Source organism: Impatiens glandulifera, chromosome 2 (assembly GCF_907164915.1).
Source record: "Impatiens glandulifera chromosome 2, dImpGla2.1, whole genome shotgun sequence".
Lineage (NCBI taxonomy): Eukaryota > Viridiplantae > Streptophyta > Magnoliopsida > Ericales > Balsaminaceae > Impatiens > Impatiens glandulifera.
The window spans coordinates 24542863-24566197 of NC_061863.1; the positions used below are offsets into that span (position 1 = coordinate 24542863).

Consider the following 23335-nt stretch of genomic DNA (forward strand, 5'->3'; position numbering starts at 1 on the left):
CGGTCAAAAGTTCATTAGTAGTGACCTTTTATAGTCTTCTTTTTATAAAAGCTCTAACACTTAACACAATCTTTTTGATGATAGGAAAAAATATTTTCACAATCTGAATAACCCAAAAAACTGAAGCAACATCAAACTACATTAAAAAAATGCCTCACAAAATGAAAATGACTTCATTTTAAAATCAAATAAATCCCACAAAATAAAATTTGTATCTAACAAATAACCTTGAAAGAGGCAAATTAGAACCATATCATTAGGCTTCAATAAACAACCATTAAATTAGAACCAAATGATGTCATTTCAACCATTAAACTAGAATAACATAATACCTCAATGAAGGTTTTATATACATACTTGACCTATTTGAATCAGCTATTAATTTTCAATTTTACTTTGACATAAACATTCTACATATATCAACATCTGATTTTCTGGTGGCAAAAGCTTATGTAACAGTGCACCATCTTAATCTGGCAGATCAAAGAATTGTCGTGATTTCTCAGCTCAAACCGCCACAAATAAAAGGACTAGGAAAAGAAGAGCTTCTTATAATGATCAAAGAACTTTAGCTGGCTGCACAGTTTTCATCAAGTGGCTCGATCAGGTTATAGTACAAAAACGAGGTCTTTCCATCAAACCGTGACACCACCCGATGTGCGTGTAATCCACAATAACGCTTCCCTAACCGAGCCAAACAGATGTCAATGATTTTCTTAAACATTTTATCTTCCTGGATCTGTGGCTGTTCTATAAACTCTACTAGGGGCATCCACTGCTTTCAATAAAAGAATGTTAAATTTAAATAAGAAAAAGCTAAACTCGTGAACACAAATTCAGATATAGAAAAAGGATTCCATATAGCTAATTAATACCTTAGCTGCTTGAATTTCCAGATGGTCAATGAATATATGAGTTGACAGTGGTCTCAGCATACAGATGAAGAACAAATCTGACTTCTCAAACGCGACATTGTGAACATGCCTGAAGTGAGAAGTTCAGATAATCTATCAAACACGACACTGTTTCATTTGGATTCTTGGTTATTATATAAATTATTCTGATTTTCTTTAGAAATGTCAATTGCTTGATTTCAGAATGTCATTTTGTTTTTCAAAAGTACCATGATTAAATGGGAATCACTCTTTGATTAAATAAAAGTCAGATCCGTAGATCCAATATGCCGAAAGGCGTGAAAGGATTTAGCTATACCTGAACGCCACAACTTCAGCAAATTCAGTATCAACCTGAAATTTTGAATGAAGGAAAAGGAGTTCAAAATATCTCTAGTTCATTCACTTTTAACCACTCCAAGAAAATCAATTTTTTTTATTTGAATGCTTACACCAGTCTCCTCTTTTACTTCTCTTACAACTCCTGAGAAGATCTCCTCTGACTGAAGAATAATGAAAATGAACAAGTTCAAGAACCTAGCAAGTTTCTGAATGGTATTAAGTTTTTTTTGTGAAGAAAAAATTAGAGATCAAATTCATGAAATTACCTCGTTAATGAAACCTGTTGGTAATTTCCAAAATCCAACAAGAGCTGGGGCACAATATTTCTCTTGTACTACAAGCACCTGAGACAGTTTAAAAAACACATATTTCAGTATAATAAACATACAGATGAGAAGCATATTTACCACAGAAGTGCATCATAACAAAACAAGCATTTTGAAAGGCAGTTTATCTAACTTAATCCAAGAAAAAGTGAACAAATCAAGGTAAGGGAAAGGTTGTGCCTATTAACTAGACAATTCTTGTGACAATTTCTTTGCTTGGTTTATGGCAATTGTTTGAATGGATCTGGGTTGTGGGTCTTAGTGATGGAGTATGTGTCAATCTTATGGATGATTCTGGTTTGCAGTTTAGGTGGATGATGATTTTTATTTGCAGTTTGGGTTTACCAAGCAAAGCAATTTTATTTTAAAAAAAAGGATAGAAGTTAATTTTGCTTTTTGAACTTGTGTAAGAGACAAGTTTTGCTCCCTCAATTTGTGTGGGGCTCGTTTTACCTCATCAACTTTTAAAGTTGGGTCTAATCATTTATAGCTGTTAATTCTTGGTGAAATCAAGTTTTTTGATCAAGTTCTGCTACTGCTTAATATAAATCATTGACTAAAGTACTATTTTTTTTCTAAATTGCATATAAAGACATGTATTAACAGGAGATGGTGACATTAAGTAATATGAGCCATTTCGAAAGTTTATCAAGCCAAACGAATTTGTCGCAAATTGAGGAGGCAAAAAGAACTTTAGATGCACGTTCAGGAAGTAAAAATGAGCTTCTTTCCTCAAAAAAAAATCTCAAGTAATTATTGTGCTTGAATTTATGGGGGTTTATTAGAGAGCACCTCATTGTAGTCATTGATCACAAATCCCCCCACCCCAACTTGATGAGAAGCATTAGCAGGAAGCAAGCTAGGTCCTTCGGGTAGCCAATATGTCATCATAACATACCCTCTTTCAGCATGATGATATTCGAATCCTTCCTACACGAATTAGGACAATTGTTTCTAATAACGCCTATTAAGGAACAGCCTGTCAACACCAAATAAAAACAGAATGCCAAGAACAATATAGAATTCTTTGACTTTATATTATTATTCATTTTATATATCTATAAGATATTTCTCAATATTATTTCTTTATATAACTATCAGATATTCTCAATGCAACCTATAAATTAGCTATTGAAATAATGTAATCTATTATTGAAATATATTCTAGGAACATCTTAGCAGAACTGAAGTTCTCCAAGTTTTTGGTTTAAATTAGGTGGAATTCATTGTTTCCACATTAAAAGCATCAACTGCTGAACTTCTCCAAGGAATGTAAAAGATGTGAAAAAGTCACCAGCCGTGTGAAATAGTAAAATACCTCTACAGCTATAGGAACTAGCTCAGATCTTTGAACAGGCAACTTCAGCCAAACACCTTCTTTTCCCTGCAATTTACTTGCCCTCCATTAATGACAAATGGGAAAAGAACCATGAAATAGGCTAGTTCCAGTTGGCAAAGAACAAGATAGAAATCACACTTCTCAGATCTCACACAATATAACAACTAGAAAAGACATTATTGATATTGAATGAGAAAGTTTTAACCTGAGTTCTCCAGTGAGAAAGGGATGAATGAAGTACAGAGGCAAAGACTCTTGGATTTGATGGTAATTTCTCTGCATCTATAATAACTCCTCCATACTCATCATCAAAAGCATCAAGTAGTACTTTCCTTTCCCTCATTGACTCGGAAAAACTTGTTCCATGAACATGGTACCTGAAATTTTCAGGACATTCTTGGCCAACTGAGCTAATGACTTTGTTTGAAGCACTTAGATAAGTTGCCTTTGGAGAACTGCCTGAGGAGATGAAACAACAGAGTGAAGTTGAGAACTAAACTTTTCATTGTGGACTTTGAACAAATAGTTGGTGGGCAAAATCATATCAATATACCTCTGAGATGATACAATAGTGCAGGGCTTTTGACACATGTAAAATGCCTTGAACTCAATAAGCTGCTTGATAGCATATTTCCTGAACTATTAACTAACTTGGACAAAGACATGGGACTCGAATCAAACATTTCCAACACACAATACTGCCGTTATCCAAACTTTCAATTATAATACAGTCATAGAAATATTGGACAATTGACAGAAAGTTCGCATCTTTCAGCGAGAACAAGGGGGGAATATGTTGGGTTCTTCGTCATCATCGCATTATAGTAATATAAAAAGTAGATAAGAGAAACCCAAAAGAATATGCTGAAAGCCATACAATGAGAGAGGAGATAGATTAATAATTAAGGAAGTTGTCCGAATGGGGACAAATAGAGAATCCATAAAAGAAGATCAACGTTAGTGTATAGGACAGAGGAGGAATAGTAAAGATGATCTTTAATTGAGAGTTTAGAGTACTTGTGGCGAGAAAATGGGACCGGTGTGATATTTTCTGATATATGCTGAGTTGACGTGGATATTTTCTGATAAGGGAGAAAATCTCAATGAGAACGATGATGACGAGGACAGTACAGACTACATAGAAGAGGGAAGGAAAGTTGCAACGAAACCCTTCAAACAACCATATGATAAGTTATTCTCTCTCCCTTGTTCACTAATATTTAAAGTACAAATATCAAATTTGATATTTGATATTTCAAGCTATCCACAATATTTTCTCATAAAAAAATTCTTAAAAGGGAAATTAAAAAGTCATTTTTTTTTTTTTATAGATCCTTCTAATAGATTTTTAGTATCTATCTTTTTTTTTATAAATTTTGAAGAATCAATGATTTAACAAATCAAACAAACTTTCAATCAATGGAATGCAAAATATCATTTCAATAATTTGAATGAAATGGGTTTGTATGATTAGGCTTATACATCAAATATTGTGATGAGTATATTATTGTCTTACTTATCTAGATATATGCAATCAAAGATCTCAATGAAAAGGACAAAAAGGTAAGAAGAGAGGGGATTCCTTATCTTATCATGTTTTCACATTTGAAAAATCAATCATGAATACCATTAATGCTAACAAAAAAGTGAGGAGTCGAAACACATTAAATAATTCACTCAATAAAGATGCGAGTAAATTTGAACACAACAAAAAGGTCATGAATAACATTTCATCTAATGGAATCAAAGGCTTTTTGATATCAACCTTAAAAACAACTCGAGACAAAATTGACTTTTTACCATAACATTTTAGCAATTCATGCATAAGTAAGATATTGTGGGAGATAGTTCTAGCAAGAATAAAAGCCGACTACTCATGACTAATCAGTTTGGAAATAACAGTTTTAAAACGTGTAGAAATAATTTTTGAAATGATTTTGTAAATCACATTGCAACATGAAATAGGTCGGAAGTCTTGAATCCTTTCAAATGTGAAGTTTCATTGTTTATTGAGTGGATTATAAAGTGTGTTTCAATTGCATTGTGATAAGGTTCAGCACTGTAGCGTTCCATTGTTTGAGCATTCTCTAGTTCCAAAAAAAAAATCATCACTCCTTCACTAACTATTTGTCCCACAATTTCCCAATTTTCCTTAAAAAAAATAGTGTTGATCAGGCCCTGGATTTTTATCTCTTTTCATGCAAAATAATGTTTGTCTAATTTCATCAAAGGTGATCATCTCAATCAATTTATAGCTTTCATCCTCCATAATCTTCTTATTGACAATTTAGTGAAGCAACACAAATTAGAAGGATGTGTCCTGCTTCGGGTCAATGAGGGTCTTATAGTACTTGTTAGCCTCTTGATAAACTTGTTTATGTCCCTAGGCAATGCTGCCATCGTCTTTGCTAAGACGAACCACACTATTTTGAAAGTTCCTCGTCTAACACTTTTGGTAGAAAAAAGTTGTGTTCTTGTCACCAAGGAGAAACCAATTCTGTGTTGATTTTTCACAAGCAAAACTCTCTTTACAATCACTTATTCCTAGAGTAGACACTAAGAGGAATGTATAAACCAAAGCTTCCATAGATTCAATCGTCGAGACGGGTGATATTTTAGTAGGTAACTTATATAACCGGTATTGGCCATAATTTACAAGAACGTTTAAAGCCTCTTTATCGGTTGTTTGACCATGGCTTAAGTTATGATTGCTTAAATGATGATTTTGGATAGTCTCAAGTCAATATTTTTCCTCCAATACCCTCAAAGAGATCTTACTGAATCTTTTTTTGGCCAGTTTCTGCAATTGGATCTTTATGAGCCTCAGCTTTTCACTCACTTGGAGCATTTTGGAACCATAAATTTGCCCCGACCAAACGTCATTAAGGATGACCTTAAATGTATCACTTTCCATCCAGAAATTGAAGAACTTAAAAACTCATTTCACCCTAACATTCTTATCCCAAAACATTTTGATTGGGAAATGGCCAAAAATTCCAGGACTTAAGATTTGGATATGACTTTTCGGAAATTGAATGGCCACATTTCATTAATCAATCCTCTATCAATTCGATTTTTTTTGCATATGTCCTTCACCTTTCATGGATGACCAAGTGAAAAAAATTCCATAATTTGTTGGCTCAATAAATCTAATATATTTAATGTAATCGTTGAAATCAATCATGCATTATGTAATCTCGGAATTCGAGTTTTTATCCTCCTCAAGTCTAGTAGCATTAAAATCACTCGTAACAGCCCGCGGTTTTCCATCGTCAATCCAATTCTTCAAGAAGCTCCAAAGTTGCTTCATTTTACTGTCAACATTATCCCCATATACAACCGCAGTTGTAACCCCCAGAAAAACTTTTTGTATTGATTTCTATGAAAAGATCGTGATTCGAGAAATTTAAAATCAGTTTGTGTGCTATAATTTTCTTTTTAAAACATTATTTTTAAAAGATTTCATTGATTCCTAATAACTTTTTAAAGTTAGTTAAAAAATAATTAATTTCGGGGTTCAATTTTAAATAATTCGGGAATTTATGATAATCAAATCACAATTTGATTTTTTTTAAAATACTTTAGTTTAAATTAATTAAACATAGTTAATTTAAAAGATTATTTATTTTGAAACAGAGTTGCCAATTAATTTTTGAAAATCAATCAAAGTTGGCATCGTATACGTATTGACTAAAGTTTCTTTTAGTTCGTAGTTTGTTGATACTCGGGAAAGGACTTTCGCGCTTCATCCTCCGTACCCGTTTTAAAAATAGTTTCTACTTATGAATTTGGCTTTTAAAAATCGGTTGTATAACATTTTGTTTTTACCGATTATTCTTCAGTTTCTAAGAATCTGTAAGGTTTGTGCGTTATTTAAAATATTGAAACAATAATATTTAAATGCTGGTATCTGTTGTGGATGATTGCTTAGAGAGAAAATAAATGAATAATATCAGTTATTTTTAAAGGCATTAGGGTTTAGAAATAAACACCAAATGAGTTGTCGAAATATTTTTGTGGAAATATCCCAAAAATATTTTTAAAACATTTTCTAATTTTTTTATTTTTAGAAAATGATTTGTAGTCCCAAAATTACAAAATTAATTTTGGATTTTGAAAAGTAGAACCAAACAAGCCTTAGGACTGGAGTCCTAAACCTCGGGTTCGTTTTTATCGGTCGAGGTCAACAGACCCTCGGTCCTAGGTCGAGGCTTTGAATCTTTGATCAAGGCTTTAGATCTTCGGTTTAGGTGCCGAAGTCCCTCGATCGAGGTGTATAAACCTTGCGGTCCTAGACTAGCTTTGGGCTAAATCCCTTGGTCTTGGACTTGGGAGCTCTCGGTCCTAAGTTTAGGATTCTCAGTCCCAAAGTTAGACCTCTCGGTCCCGGGTTTAGAATCCTCGGTCGTAGGCCGGACCTCTCGGTCCTAGGTAAAAATTATCGGTCAGATTTTTTGGTCCTAGCTCAAGAACATCGGTCGGAACTCCCGGTCTTATTGAAATTCTCGGTCCTCGGTCTCGGTCATAGATTTGAATTTCTCATTCTTATGTTTTTGTCTGGATAGAGGATCCTCTATCAAATCTCTCGGTCCTAAACTAACAAGCCTCGGTCCTCAAGAACATCAAAGGTTCATTTTTTTAGTCATTTTTTTTGCTTGGATTCTTTGATCCAAGGGTTTGGGAAGCTTCACAAAGCTCCTGGGAACATGTTGATCACTATCTCAAGGTATCAATCGACATGAATGATGATCAATTTTTTTAAAAGAGTTTGTGATCAAAAATTGAGTTTTTGATTTTAAAGTTGTTTTGAAGTGTAAGGAGATATCCAATAGCTTCCTTATACTATATATACTTGATTGGTACAAAAATAATAACACTATCTATTCGTTTTGACCAAATTAATAACTCAAAAATTTTAATTATTTTTGAAAATTTTGATTTTTATCAAACATGATCGGGATGGATCAAACATGATCCACTTAGTTTCCCAACATCATTACAATAATATTGGGAATTTTACTAGGCTATCATTCAACAAAAGTAACCCAAGAACAACAAACCCGTTTTTTATTTTAAAAATTCAAATTTGGTTTTTGTTATTTAGTTCGATTTATCGGTTCTATCTTATCCAGATAGTTTTTAAATGATCCTATGTCCAATATCTTACAATAAAAACCATAAACATCAAGCATACAAACTTATGCAATTTGAAATATAAATATTTCAAATTCAAACTATAAATATGAATTAGAGGGTGATTGGAACCTTACTATGGATTGGAGAACACTCTTTGATCCTTAGGAAAAATTTTGGGATGCTCAGATCCAAGCTTTAAGGCTTCAAACAAATTTTCAAAAAATTCAGAAGCTTTGATCTTCAATGGCGGATTTTTTGTAAATTGCGATTTGATAGTGGAGATTGGATTCTCTAGTTTGAGAATGAATCAGGGGTCTATTTATAGCTTCCCTAAGTCAGTGGAGGCTTCTAGTGGCCATAATCAACCAAAAGTCATTAATGGTGTTTTGGTTGTTCTTGATTCAAGTAGTCGGAGTCAGTGGAGCCTACTTTTATAGAGAAAATGATCATTGTGATAGGGTCATCATTTCACATTTTAAATTAGCCATTTTGGTGGACTAACGGCTAAGTTCTAAAAAGACAAGATCAACACGGATCTTCAAGCTTATCCACTCTAGCGTCGCATTGGAGACGAAGGTGGCACTCAAAACGACGTCGATTTGAGCGTTTTTAGGCGTTCCGTTGGCGTTTCCTTAAGGCCTAACATTCTGTTAGAGCTTGGGTGGACAGAGCTAATGTCCGCGTTAGTTGTTCTCCTACGATGCACGCGCGTGTCTCCTCGGCTACAATGGGCTATGTTATTGCTTCCTAGGCGCTGAAAATACAACGTTCATCCAATGGCTATGGTTCCTACTGTAACTAATTCTCCTGATTTCGACCACACGGGATCACGAATTCATTTTTTATTTAAAACCTTAAGGGTTTATTTGAAATTGATTTTTTTTTCACCCTTTTATCTTTAATTTTGATCTTTTTAAATACTCAAAATATAAAAATAAATATAACACATATTTTCCCAATATATTTTTTCATATTTTAGGGTTAAATAAATCATTTTGGGAGATAAAATGGGTACCTCATTTCATCCTAAATTATTTACTTTAATACCTGATTTTATTCTAAAATTATTTTAAGATAAAAGAGTACAACATTTATTTCCAAATAATTTTATTTTTATTAATTTGACTATTTTCCTTAATTAATTAGACTCTAATTATAACAATAATTGGCTTAATTAATTGTTGTAATTGGGTTTTGGCCATGGAATTAATTATTTTAATTTTATTTGTTCAAAATAAATCAAAATAATTATTTTAATTTTATAAATTGACAAGGACCGAGGACCTAGAGGAAGGACCGAGAATCCTCGGTCCTAGCCGATACCAAGGACCGAGAAAATTAACCTAGGACCAAAACCAATGACCAATGTTCTTGAGTTAGGACTGAGCCCTATGACTGGTGTTCTTGAGCTAGGACCAATAAATCCGACCAAAGGTTTTCACCTAGGACTGAGAAATCTAATTTGGGACCAAGACTCTAAGTCTTAAGACCGAAAATTCTAACCTTGAGACTGAGTCTACCAAACCCAAGACCGAGGATCTCAGCCTAGAGCTAGCCCTGGACTGAAAAGCTTTTACACATAGACCAGTAATTTCAGTCAAGGACTGGGAGTCCTTGGCACTCTAACCTAGGGACTCCGGTCCTCCGACCAAGTATCCTGAACCTTAGCCAAGAGCTCCCTCGGTCTAGACCGAGTCTCTCTAGTCCCAAACCGACAAAAATGGACCCCACCCTTAGTTCTCCGATCCTAAGGCCTGTTTGGTTCCACTTTTCAAAACTCAAAATTATTTTTGTAATTTTGGAACCACAATCCATTTTCAAATAATCCCGAAAGGGCGGAAAATTATTTCAAAATACTTTTGGGATATTTCCCAAACAAATATTTTAACTAAGGTTCAGTTTAGAATTTATTTTTAAATTTTAATACTTTTGTGATATTTCCAGGTCTTTTACTCAATCTTTGTTAACCGCAATCGCAGGTATGCACCTCTAAATAATTTTGTATAATTATTTACATTCAAATTTATTCTTGTTTAGGACCCTGGGACTACTAATTAAAGGAAATAAATATTATAAATAAATCTTTTGATAGTCAAACTTTTAAAAAATAAAACCATTTTCAACGGGCGCGAAGGACATAGCACGCAAGCCCTTTTCCGAGCGTAACTAAATAACGAACCCCTTATGGAAACTCTAGTATAAAATACGTTTGTACACGTACAATTTACTAATTTTTCTAAAATCAATTGGTGACTCTATTTTTAAATAAATAATCTTTTCTTAAATTATTTATGTTTGATTAATTTAAACCGAATTTCAAATCAAATCGTCATTTGGTTAAAACAAATCCCTAGATTATTAAAATTTGAATAAAATTAATTAATTTTACATAATTGATTTTTAAAGCTATTAGGTACTGTCAAAATCTTTAAAAATAATATTTTATTTTAAAAAAGACGTCTAACACGCAACTAAGGTTGAAACCATCGAACCTCGAGCCACCCCGAGTCCCCCGTATTGTCATGTGTCATCTAACATATGCTAAGCTATGGACTAGGGATTTCTCGGGGGTTATACACTTCATAGAACATTTTTTGACGATGTTTATCAACTTTTAGTTAAAAAAAATCACTATCATTCAGAATATTTAATGGAGATTTTTCTGATACTGTTTGATTGATTTGTTTGACTGCCTCTATTTCATCACTCGTTATTACGGATCTTTGGAATCGCTCTAAAAAAATTACAAAGTTGTTGAATCTTATTCATTAAAATTTTAATTATTATAAACTTGTTATACATTTTTGTTTATATTTAATTCTTTATTTGAATTAATGATGAGGTGTGATCTCAGATTTATTATTCATTTAGTTATTTGAATATTCTTTTACACAATAGGGATTCTTATAATTAAATTGATTGTTGATCTAAATTAATTTTTAGATCTTAATTATCTCTAACAAGAACTATATCTAAAAGAAAAAAAATATCCAAGAGTCATAATCTTTTCTTTTTTTTTAAGTGTGATTATTTTTCTTAAATCAATACCATGAAAGTTTGAATGTAAATGAGAAAAATGGTATAAAGTTTATAGTGTTATGGCATTTATAATTAAGAATTTGTTGTTCGGTTTCCAATTATTTAAATTTAAATAATATTGATTGATGATTGAGACAGATCAAGAAATTGAAGTAAAAATGTTTGGGGTTGAAGTTTTTTTATTAAAAAAAAAATAAAAAATTACAAAGTTATATATATATATATATATATATATATATATATATATATATATATATATATATATATATATATATATATATATATATATATATATATATATATATATATATATATCCCTCTCAATTTTAACGTAGATGTATAATTTTTATGATAATTTTGAAGAATAATTTATTTGAATAAAAAAAATTAAAAATATTAATATATAATGATAAAAAAGTTAAAATAAAATATATTTTAATATTTTTATTAATAAATTAAGTAATAAAACGAATAATGGAGTTATATTTTATTATTATTAAATTTTGTTTTAAATAAAAAACTCAACACAACAATAAAATAATGGGAAAATTCAGAGTTAAAAAATTACAATTTAAATTATTTTTTTTTAAATTAAGATTGATTCGTAAAAATAGTAAAAACATTTATATAAAATATGAGAGGATGGATGTGCAAGTTTTGTATAAAAGATTGATTTTAATAAATAAAAAAATTATTGAATATAATAAAAATAATTTTAAATTCCATAATTTCATTTTTTTTTTATTATTGCAAGGTAAAAGCAACAAATAATTTTCAAAGTTGAGATTATTATTATTTTTTTTTAATCAAACATCATTTTACTCCTTTTTCATCCATCAAATTAATTAATTCATTAACTAAAATACTTAATATCTTATATTTTAAATTATTATTTTATTTACATATATCAATATCCATAATTCAAAAAATGTGATGAATTTGAAAAAAAAAAATTATGAAATAAATAAAAAATTATGGATTAAACGAATAAAAATAAAAGTAAGTTTTACCATTTTTTTAATAATTAGATAAACAAAATAATAAATTATATTGAATTTTTTAAAAAAAATTAGGGTATAATGACACATTTTTACCGGCCCTACATAGATCTATCCCTACAATATCTTTTAAATTTTTTTATCAAAAGAACATCTCCATCTTCTTAAAATTATCATCAATCATCATTTTTTTTCTCTAAATTATTTCAATGACCTCAAACGAACATCAATTATTTCAAAATTAGGGTAAATTCTTTATTATTTTATTCTCCTCTGATTATTACCATCTATTGTACGTTTGCAATATTTATTTATTTATTTTTTTAAAAATGATTGGAAAGCGAATTTGGGAGAGTAAATTTGAGAGGAAATGACGTGTCTCAATCTGATTCGCTTAAAAATAACAAATTTCTTTTCTCTTCTCTCTCCTCACACTTTATCAATATTTCATCTAGTGATGTGGTGACACTAGAGCGATCAGACGGGCCAACTCATGGCGGGGCGGGTCTACCCACCAAAACCCATCGTTTGACGGGTCGGCCCACCATCTTGACGGGCTGAAAATCCTCAACTCAAACCAACCCAAGGTGGGTTGCGAGTTAGGCGGGTTAGGCTGCAGGTTATCTCACTACAAATAAAATTAAATAAAAATCATTAATAGTTCTAAAAAACAAGAGTTCAAGAACATGATCAAATAGTCATAACACACATCAAACAAGAGTATTGTATATCGTTACACATTAATTGACCAAATAGTTCAATAAAGTAACTAAAATTTGAAAAACTCATAAAATACAAATTTCAGTAAAGTCGGCATTCTTTAAATATCATCAATCGAGATATAATCCATGTCAAATCCTTCTCATTCATCGTCTTTCTCTTCAATGTATGCATCAACATCTTCTAGAACATTTGATCCTTGCTTGGACAATATTGAAATAACTATTATGTTGTCTTCTTAATTTTTATCTACATATGAAATACACAAAAATGAAGGTAGTTAAAATTTCAAATCAAAATAAACTAATATATGAAGTCACAAGTCACAAATAAGTCAACAACATAATTAAAAATAAGTAGCCGAGAACGAAGAGAAGAAAGACGGAACAAATAAATATCCGACAGCCAATGGGCGAAGTATTGAGTATTGACTGTTGCAGTCTGGAACCAAGTTTGAATCCACAGACCTTTGAAGGAGAGAACGAAGAGAATAAATGCGGAACAAATAAGTAGTCGGCGGCCGATGGGCGAAGTATTGAGTATTGACTGTTGTATTGATGCTTGGGAGAGAAAAAAAAACTAGGGATATGAATCATATTAGATTTTTATTGTCAACCCGCAGGCCAACCCAAGCTCGACCCGCCTAGGCTCGCGACCCGAGCGAACTGACCTGTGTAGGCCCACTTCCAAATGGGTTGATAATATTTCAACCCAACCCGTCTAAATTATTTGGCGGGGTGGACCAACCCAACGGGCCTAACCCAAATTGACAGTTCTATGTGACATGTCATTCTATCCTTCCCTCCCCTGTAACTCTTTTTTTTTTATTGAAAATATGAATCCTTAAATTTAAATTAATGTATGTGATCACATGTTTATATTAATTTTGTTGTTTTATACTTTTATTGATTTAAGTGGCATAGACATTGCAGAATTTTAGATCCGGGAATTGAATTGAAATTAAAATTCATATTAGATAAACTATCAATACATTTAATAGTTGAACAAATAGTTTTCAAAAATCGTTCAATCATATATGGGAAAAGGATAGTATTCCTCATTCTTGAGAATCTTGACAACATGCATTGACCTTTTAATCACATTTGAAATTCTAAATATAAATCATCTTAAACTAACATATTTATGTGAGAAACAAAAACATCTTAATCTATATCCTTCTTTTTAATATTGTCTTGATATTTATTTCAAACACATTTCTGTATTAGGTGTTAGGACACGATATTTTTCGTGATTTCTATTCTATATATCATTTGTTTCTTCTCTATTTTGAGTTTATTTTTAGTTATTATTAATTATCCAGCATTACTTTAGTTACATTGATTGGCAAACGTTACATTTAGAACAAGATAGTACTGGGATTTTAGAAAATGTATTACGCTACCATATTTGATTATTTGAAGGTATTTTGAGATTATGTCCAAAAGTTTTTGTTTAATGAAAAAAAATATTTAATTTTTTAATTTGTTAAAAAATTATAATATTCTTTTGTATTTAAAATTTAACATTTATAAAAATAAAATAAAATAATTTTAATATTTTAATTAATAAAATGAGTAATTTGATGGTTAAAACGATTGTTATGGAACAAAGATAGAATTTATAAAAAATATTATTAAAATTCGAAAGATCTAAAAGTAAATCTACATCAACCCAGCTCAAATTCAATAATTATGGATAAATAATTAAATATTTACAGTTTAGATAATCATTAATTTCTTAGTATGATTAGTATTTATAAATAAATAAATAAATATATATATATATATAATAAAGTCTTTTTCTTTTTATTTATTCTCTTATGCTAAATCTCTATTCTAATCAACGATTCATGTTTAAATCATATTAATTTTATCGAGAATCGAATTTAAAATTTTAACCTCTTAAACTCATACTTTTATTCACTGGATGAATTAAAAAAAAAAATTAAAAAAAAAATCTTTAATTTATTTGTAAGAGAATTTAGAGAAAACCCTCCATCTCAAACTTCACTCCTCCATCAATTTGCACTAACAAAAAATCAAACTTAGAAAGCATATAAACATTTAAATCGGTCCAACAAAATGAAGAAAAAACAAAACACCATATTCAAACAAGAACTATTCAATCAAGAGCTACATTATTAAGGGTCACGTGTCATGAGCCCCATGGTGATTTAAATCCTATCATATAAGGCCAAATATTAATAAAAAAGAAAACTCCATATATATTTTCAAACACAAGTAGACCATAACATTACCTATGTCTGTTATTTTCCACCACATACTTATGCACACGATTTTAATTCACACTATTAAAGTATTAATCAATAATATCTATTTAGGTAGGAAGCTAAGGCCGTGTTCGGATAAGATTTTAAAAAAAATTGTGTTTGTTGAAAAATAATAATTAGTGGTGATTTTAAGGAGGTGAAAATATTTTGGGTAAAAATTTAAAAATATTAATATATAATGATAAAATAATAATAATAATTTAAAATAAATAATATTTTAGTTAATGAATTAAATGATGTAGTGAGAGAGAAAGAGAAAGAAAACTAAAAAGAAAGAGCAAAGAATAGTGTAATAATGTTTTTTGGATTTGGGTTATTGAAATAACTTAAACGAAATCTTGGCCTAAATCCTGATTAAGATCCGATGTCAATAAAAAAAAAATGTTGATCACTTTAATTTCCAATTTGATTGATAGTTGTATGAATACTGAATAGTCTATAAAGAGGAGATAAAATGACATGTACATGATCATACAACATAATAAATAAATAAAGTCATTTAATTCATAGTATAACTATGAGGATGTATTATATCTTCCATACTTTTATGTATATCATGTTGAATTTTTTTTTAATTTAATTTGATATACATAACTATATAAGTTTATAATAATCATTGTTAGGGCCGGCCCAGCAAATGTGCTATGGACTTTTGAGAAAAGAAAAATTCCCTAATTAGTTCAGTTAAAAAAAAGGACTTGACTGAGGCAGCCCAATCGTGGTGGTTGAGGAGGGTCACATTATGATTTATGATTATATTGTAGAACTTATTAAAATGATATAATTTATTTTTAATTAAATTTTAACTTTAATATGAAAATGAATTTATAAACTTTATTGTTCAATAAATTATGTAAAAATGTATAAGAGGGCCTAACTTAACCGGAGAATAATGATACTGGGTTGTAATGGAGATTTAAACCCAGCCTTAGAAATATTTATCAAATTTTTATTTATCTAATATTGTATTATTTAATCAAATTATTTACATATAACTCCAATTAAAAATGAGAACATGGGCTAGAGAGAATGGGGAAATTTAAGGAGATGACCTTAAAAAAAGAAAGAAGGGTAATTGCAGCAGAGAAAAAAAAAAAATGTGTTCGGTGACCCATTTTACTTATTTTGGACGATTTTGTCCATGTCGGAGGTTGCGTGACGCTACCGGAATAGCAAGATTTTTTTTTTCGTCTCGCAACTGGGCCATTTTCTTCCCAAAAAAAATTCATAAGTAAAATTTTTTGAAAAATAAAAAAATAAAAAATTGCGTCACGCAATAGGGGCATTTTCGTCAGAAAAAAAAGAGGGTCACCAGCTATTTAATTTATGCGCTGACACTATCCGTTATGAGGCCTATAGTGGAGTCATTTCTCAAATTTTTCCAAAAAAAATGATGTATTTTATTAATTGTTTTTAAATAATAAGCTGGTGTGGCTAAATATCACATGGAACAAAATTATTTTAAAAATCAAAAAGTCACGATTCAATTTTATCTGAAAACACTTAAAAGATTTTCTGAAAGCGCCTAAAGTCCTGTCATACTAGTTCTTCTTTTATCTTTAATTCTTAAAAAAAGAAAAAACAAATACCCAAATGCATATATGAATTAACTCACCGGATAAACTAGTAGAATATAATAATAATAATAATAATAATAATAATAATAATAATGTAGAGAATATAATAATGTACATATAGCACATGTGTTGAATATGTGATTCAAACATCTGTCAATCTCTCCTCACATGCAATTTTCATTCCATCTTACAAAATCTATCTCTTCTCTCTTTCTTTCACACTCACAAATTTCTTCTCCCGACCACCGACCGGAAAATAACAATCTTAAACCACGATCAGTTCCGTCACTACTGTCAATAAATTCTACTTTTCAAAATGTCTACTCTCCAAACTCCACATGAAGAACAGATCTACCAAAAGGTGGCGAAAACCACAATTGCTGTCACCATCTGCGGTTCCTTCATCATCCTCTCTGGCCTCACCATGGTAGCCACCATCGTTGGACTTGTGTTGGCCACGCCGCCGGCCGTCATAACCAGCCCAGTCCTGGTCCCTGCTTCCATTGCGGTTTCTCTAATCCTTGCCGGATTATTGACCTCTTTTGGGCTGGCATCAACTGCAGCATTTATCTTTTACTGGATGTTCGGATATATGACAGGTAAACAACCGATCGGAGCAAACCAACTTGATATGATATGTAATAAGCTATCTGATGCTGCTAATGAGATCAAGGGAAGAGCACACCAACTTGGACATCAATATTAAGTTATATGATATGTAGTTTTTCAATTTCGTTCAAACTTTTATCTTGTTCTTTTGTATCCTTATAATAATAATAATAATGGGTTAACTTTGTATGAGAAAATGGTCATGAAAAAATTATCATTAATTTTGTAATTGAAGAGCAAAAGAGTGGGGAGAATGCCAGAAGGGTCATCAAGATAAAAAAAAAAAAAAAAAAAAAAAAAAACAAGAATTCAATGTGATATATTGTTCAAGAGTTAAAATGATGATGAAGAACTTGAATTGGGATGTCAATGGGATTTCTTAGACAGGGCGATGACATTGAAATTCATGGAATCAGGGTTCTTCTGGATCATCGCTTTTATAACTTTGACAGCATCCTGCGCAATAATAACATCAAAGAAACCAATCAAATTTGTAGGACATTTCAACAACTCGAATTCACGACCTTAGATATCATCATCTAGAAAAAAAAAGTATATTAGTTATATTTATCAAAGTTAATAATGATCTAAAAAATAATTTGGAAGATGATCCAAAAGATAATTTGTATACCAAGTTCATAGACTAATATGGATCATGATAAGAAAAACAATGTTTATACCAAATGAATAAAAACATCACATTATAATATGGATTATGTTCTAGAAAAAACAAATTGGATTGATTAAAAAATTTATACTATATCAAACAAATCATTTTTCAATAAAATTGTGATTGTGACAGAGATTGTGATAAAATACCCTAAACAGACTAATAGTTGCAAACTTAGCATGCATTTCTGATCTATCTTAAGCATATACTATCACACAATGCTTTGTTTCCATAAATACGTCTCGTAGATTCTCAATGATAAACAGAAAATGGAAGTAAAAGCAATTTGTTACAAATATGAGTTGAAAGTTTTACCTGTAGTAAGGTATCTGGTGAGGAAACACCATGTAAAACTGCAGATGTTCTTCTTCCATCAAGCTCATAAAGTTGACCTATAATAATACAGTATAAATTACTCAGGTTTTGGCATTGCTGATAATTTAGTTTTGAAAGGATGAAAGCATTTTGTTGATCTACAGTTTTGCAAAGAACTAAAAATTGTGGTGAGAAATTGTTGACATATTGTGAGCACTTTTTCTTGATTTTTGAAAAAGAAAGGAGTTCAATACTGAGTAAAGGGCTTTCCAGGGGTCACCCATCCTAGTATTATTCTTGCTCAAGCATATTTTATTGATTTTTACAGGTAAGAACAATCATAGCCCAAGCATTAATTCACTTGAATTATATTATTTCAGTTTATCAAAAATATAAAAGTATAAGTAGAATTTAGCATATTATTCAATTGAGTCCAAAGTAAGAATTACTTGCCATCAATGCATGAGAAACAGATGAAGTGAGTGTCCACATTATCAGAAGCCTGCAAACAATACAAATAACTTGTCATTGAAATCAATAGACATTGAATAGTAACCGAATTTCTTACTAGACACAATCTTGTAAACTACTACCAAAGTGTGTGAAGAAATTGTTTTGTTTCTATATCTGGATCCGTTTTTATATACAAAAAATAAAAAGTAAATTTCTGAATCTGTCTCCAACTAAATATAGTTCTTAATCGTTTCAATATCTGAAAACGTATCGAGAAATAATAAGTATATCCAAATGGGGCCTTATAGAAACAGGAATTTTATACAAGTGATGGCAGCCACCTCAGTTTATTAACTTAAACCCACCTCAGTTTCACCAGCTGAGGCAGCCACAGAGTGCGCTACCTCCATTTCCACGTCTTTTTCAAGGAATACAGCTCGCTGAAAAGATTTCAAAAGAACATATGATAGATAGATACTATGTTATCCTGAGTTTCAGTGTAAGAAAGGAAGAGATTATGGAAAAACCTCTAATGGATCCATTGTTGCAGTGGCCTTGTAGAACTTGTCTAAGTATGAACCCTCAGCTGAAAACAATATAAGAGAACATCACTAAGTTGCGTAAATAGTGGAAGAAAGAAGGAAGAATAAGCAGATTTGGTTGCTGTTTCAGACAATATTGGAACAAACTTTACGTAAGACTAGGAAAGAGCATCTGGAATGACCAAACCTATATTATAAAATCCAATTTCACCCTTTCTTAAAAACATTAATAGTAAAGAAAACAATAACAAAAAAGTGCAATTTTTTTTAATAACAAGTACTACATTTTTATGCTCCTTACTGAATATGAAATAATAATTATATCTGAAGTTTTAACAATTCTCATACTTTCCATCAAATATTAATAACCTAACGTAACGTTGTATAACTAATACCTCCATATAACTTATACCACATAAGACGGCCTAATATTAAACAATCGTCTTCAAGAAAGAACCAGTCGATGTATAGGTTTCATTAAACCCCTTTTACTTCAACCTAAAATGCACACATTATAACTGGCACAACTAATAAATTTCTAATATACTAAATTATAACACATTTGTATTATATTAAAAATTTATGTTAACCATCTTAGCTTATATGTGTTATAAATTGAAGTGAAGATGGTTGAATGAAAAATATGAAGGAAGATTGTTATGCGAAGAAGGTTAAATAACATTGAAAATATCTGTACTACTAGTAAGAAATTTAAAGTATTGTGTATTTTTTCAAAATTTTGGGACATATTTACACATTTAGCCAAAGTTCAACGATTCTTTTTGTCCTTTTTCTAGCTTATTCACAGCTCTATATTAAAATAAAATTATAATTTAAATAAAAGAGCTTATAACTAAATCTTTTAACATAGCTAAAAATTGTATACACATTTATATTTGAAATATAATGGAAAAATTGGCCAAATCGACCTTGTCTCGTCCACAACATGATAAACAAACCCATTTATCATGTTGAGCTTGCATTTTCCAACTTCGGCCTAGCTATATTGGTCCTGTGGCAAGGCATGGTCCGTTAACACTTTGGCCACCAGGTTAGCCTGACATGCCTATTATGCCTCTCTAGTAGAAGGTAATGAAATTCTATAGTTTGGATATTTTTGGGTGAACCAAAAAATAAGTTTGGGATCATCTCATAACAGGAAACCAACTCAACTCCACTCAACAAACCTAATCTAAATATTATTGATTATTTGGGTAAAACAAATTGTACTCACTCTTATGTAATACAACATCTTGCACCATTATAATTTATACTTGTAAAAGAATCTTACAGAGTTTTATCTCAGAAGTAATATTCCCAACAGCATGAAGAAGTCCAACTGTTCCACAGGCATTTCCTACTGTTTGTCTCATGTAGTAAACTTTATCGCTAATCTCCTGCATTAGAATAATTCTGGATAATAAGATTTTTGTCCACAAAACTAAACAAAATGAATCTCAGGCAGAAGTCAATGAAAGCATTGATCTATGTACACTCCTTGAATAATGACACATAAACACAACATGTCATAACCATTATCAATGATCATGTAGCATGAAGAAACATGACTTGCAAAGGCATTTTAAATGAGTAGTGACATGACTTCACCTTCTTTATACTATCCTGCTGTATTCTTTCTAATTCACTCTGAAAGCACAATCCATTAGAAACAAAAAGATAAACGTCAGTGGGCATTTAGTATTGAAGGTATATTTTATCAGCATAAGCAAATGGCCATACAAACCTGAGGAGTAATAGGATAGAGAAACAACACAGCAAGTACTGGCTTGGGAACCATTTCAAGAAGTTCTTCGTCCAAACCATATACATCGCAGCATTCTGCCTCATCTTCTGGAACGCCTAGTCCCCAAATGAACTGCCCCATCAATAACAAAACATACAAATTTAACATCCTTATTACTGTAAACATTAAATAGTTACATGGAACCTAAATATCGAATCATACACTTCCGAAACTACTAATCTGAAACCTACATACTGAATGACCGTCCGATTGTGCTTTCAACGGAAAACTAGGGATTAAGAGTATAATGTTAGTTTCGTTTGATCTCCTTCATCATCCGAGGTAACAAATGACATGATCCAAATGGAGGATTGATATCATCTAGCACATGATTAGCGGGATTTAATAGGCGGAATTACCTGATTCATAACATCAGGATTCGCTTCAAGAGGAAGCCATCTCTTAACTGAGGCCATACTTTCTTCTTCTTCTACTACTGCGGATGATCTTTGATTATATTTTCGGAACAGAGAGTAGTATAATCAGCGAAAAGAGCTAGGGTTTGCTTCGCAATGAAGAATGGAAGCATTAGCTGCTTAATTAAAATTTTCCCTTGAACTTAGCACAGATTAGTTGCTTAGATTGAAGGATTATTTTTTTCTAATAAAACTAAGTTTAAATTATTCTTAGAAAAAATATACTTTTGTATTATTTTTTTTTTTTGAAATAGGATGAAATGACTTAATAATGCCCTATTATTAGGGAAATGACAAGTGCCTTTTACCTTGTGTAATCACGAAAATATCCTGTCGCGCTCACGCAACGGAACCCTAATTATTTATTATAAAATTTCATTTTTTTTCATTTCTTTTTCTCCGTTCTCTCTAAACTAAACCCTAAGCGGCGACCAACCATCGCGAACGACGAACGCGCGAACACAACGACAGACAAAACCCGTTCTAATATCATGTGATTAATTATGTTCTTATTTTCATTATAGCTGAATTGTTTTTGTGTTTAATTTAACAGATTTGAGACTTGATTCATGTGATTCGAGACTTAATTCATGTGAGACGAGTTGGTTGCTGAATTGAATGGGTTTGGCAGATGATCATATTGTTGCACTTTGTAGGTTGAATGCAGATGATGATGAGGTTGAATGCGGTTTAATGTTGATTTGTCTTGCGGTCGCGATGGTGGTTGCTTGATAGTTGGTCGCGACGGCACGCTCGTCTCGTGATGGTCGGTCGCCTCTTGCAATGGAAGGCAAAGAGGTGCGTTTATGCACGCGCCAAACTCTATTTATAAGTATGACGCGATAAAATATTTCTTATTTGTTCACTCCGTCGTGTCTCGTCTCTCGCTATCCTCTACTCATCTTCACTACTGCCTGCCTCGACGACTCTTCCAGCTCGTCTTCTCGTTCCTTCATCGTCTTTATTAATCAGGTTAATTTAGTTTTTGGTTTAGGGTTTATGTTTAGGGTTTAGTTAAAGTCGGTCGCGTCTCGCGACGCGACGGTTTATGTTTAGTGTTTAGCCAAAGTTGATTGCGTCTCACGACGGTTTATGTTTAGTGTTTAGCCAAAGTTGGGTGCGTTTTGCGACTGTTTATGTTTAGGGTTTAACCAAAGTTCTTTTCCACATGCTGATGAATTATATGAAAATAGTTCTATTGGGGATTCATACTGTAACAATATGCATGTTCATAATAGAAATGATAGGATTGAATTGATAGGAAAAGACAGTACTGCATATAGAAATGATAGGACTTTAATTCCAGAAAATTATGTTGTTACTGGACTTGCTGCACAGAATGGACCGTTAGAGTCGCTGGTTGGTACCCTAGACCTGACCGGTCATTCTGTTGGGAAATTTGATTTGAAATCTTGTCTTGTTGAAATTGATGACAATCGGGTCGCTTGTGCTGAAAATTCGGTCCCAATGTTGGAGATAATCTGTCAAAATGGCTCTAAGGTAATGCAGGAAAATGACATAAATTGTACAGGTTTATTGAGTCCTATTGAAAGCTCAAAATTGGGGTCTGTTTCTAAATCGGGTGAAAACACCATGCTGAGATTTATGTCTGTTTTGAATGATCCTACTAAAATTGGTACTGGTGTTCCTATTGAGGTAAGTATGATAGAGCTGAATAAGACTGTTGATCGAGAATTAATAGGTTCAAAGAATATTACAAGGTCGGGGTCAGCTTCAGAAGCAGGAAAACATGACAGTTTGGGTAATTTAGGTGCAGAGAAAGATCAGAAAACAAATTTTACCGGTCCTATTAGAGAGGATGCTAAACTGGGCAAAATAGATCATTTTGAAATTGCCTCTACAGGG

The 23335-nt window shown here is 31.5% G+C and overlaps 3 protein-coding genes across 3 annotated transcripts; 1 reads left to right on the forward strand and 2 right to left on the reverse strand.

Annotated features, from left to right (window-relative positions):
* Window positions 1–260: 260 nt before the first annotated feature.
* Window positions 261–3884, reverse strand: LOC124927145 (nudix hydrolase 8). The gene is made up of 9 exons (XM_047467504.1): window positions 3454–3884; window positions 3106–3359; window positions 2880–2945; window positions 2354–2491; window positions 1502–1579; window positions 1346–1396; window positions 1213–1247; window positions 876–984; window positions 261–775 (listed from the first exon to the last, which is right to left on the reverse strand). The coding sequence occupies exons 1-9, from the start codon at window positions 3581–3583 to the stop codon at window positions 569–571; spliced, it is 1068 nt and encodes a 355-aa protein (XP_047323460.1). The 5' UTR covers window positions 3584–3884; the 3' UTR covers window positions 261–568.
* A 13077-nt stretch (window positions 3885–16961) lies between these two features.
* LOC124924516 (oleosin 1-like) lies at window positions 16962–17366 on the forward strand. The gene has a single exon (XM_047464544.1). It carries the CDS (start codon window positions 16977–16979, stop codon window positions 17364–17366), a length of 390 nt encoding a protein of 129 aa, XP_047320500.1. The 5' UTR covers window positions 16962–16976.
* A 164-nt stretch (window positions 17367–17530) lies between these two features.
* LOC124926578 (ubiquitin carboxyl-terminal hydrolase 3-like) lies at window positions 17531–21576 on the reverse strand. The gene is made up of 9 exons (XM_047466829.1): window positions 21413–21576; window positions 20994–21125; window positions 20858–20896; window positions 20541–20646; window positions 19235–19293; window positions 19073–19147; window positions 18708–18756; window positions 18255–18331; window positions 17531–17725 (listed from the first exon to the last, which is right to left on the reverse strand). Exons 1-9 carry the CDS (start codon window positions 21467–21469, stop codon window positions 17636–17638), a joined length of 684 nt encoding a protein of 227 aa, XP_047322785.1. The 5' UTR covers window positions 21470–21576; the 3' UTR covers window positions 17531–17635.
* Between the last annotated feature and the right edge of the window lie 1759 nt (window positions 21577–23335).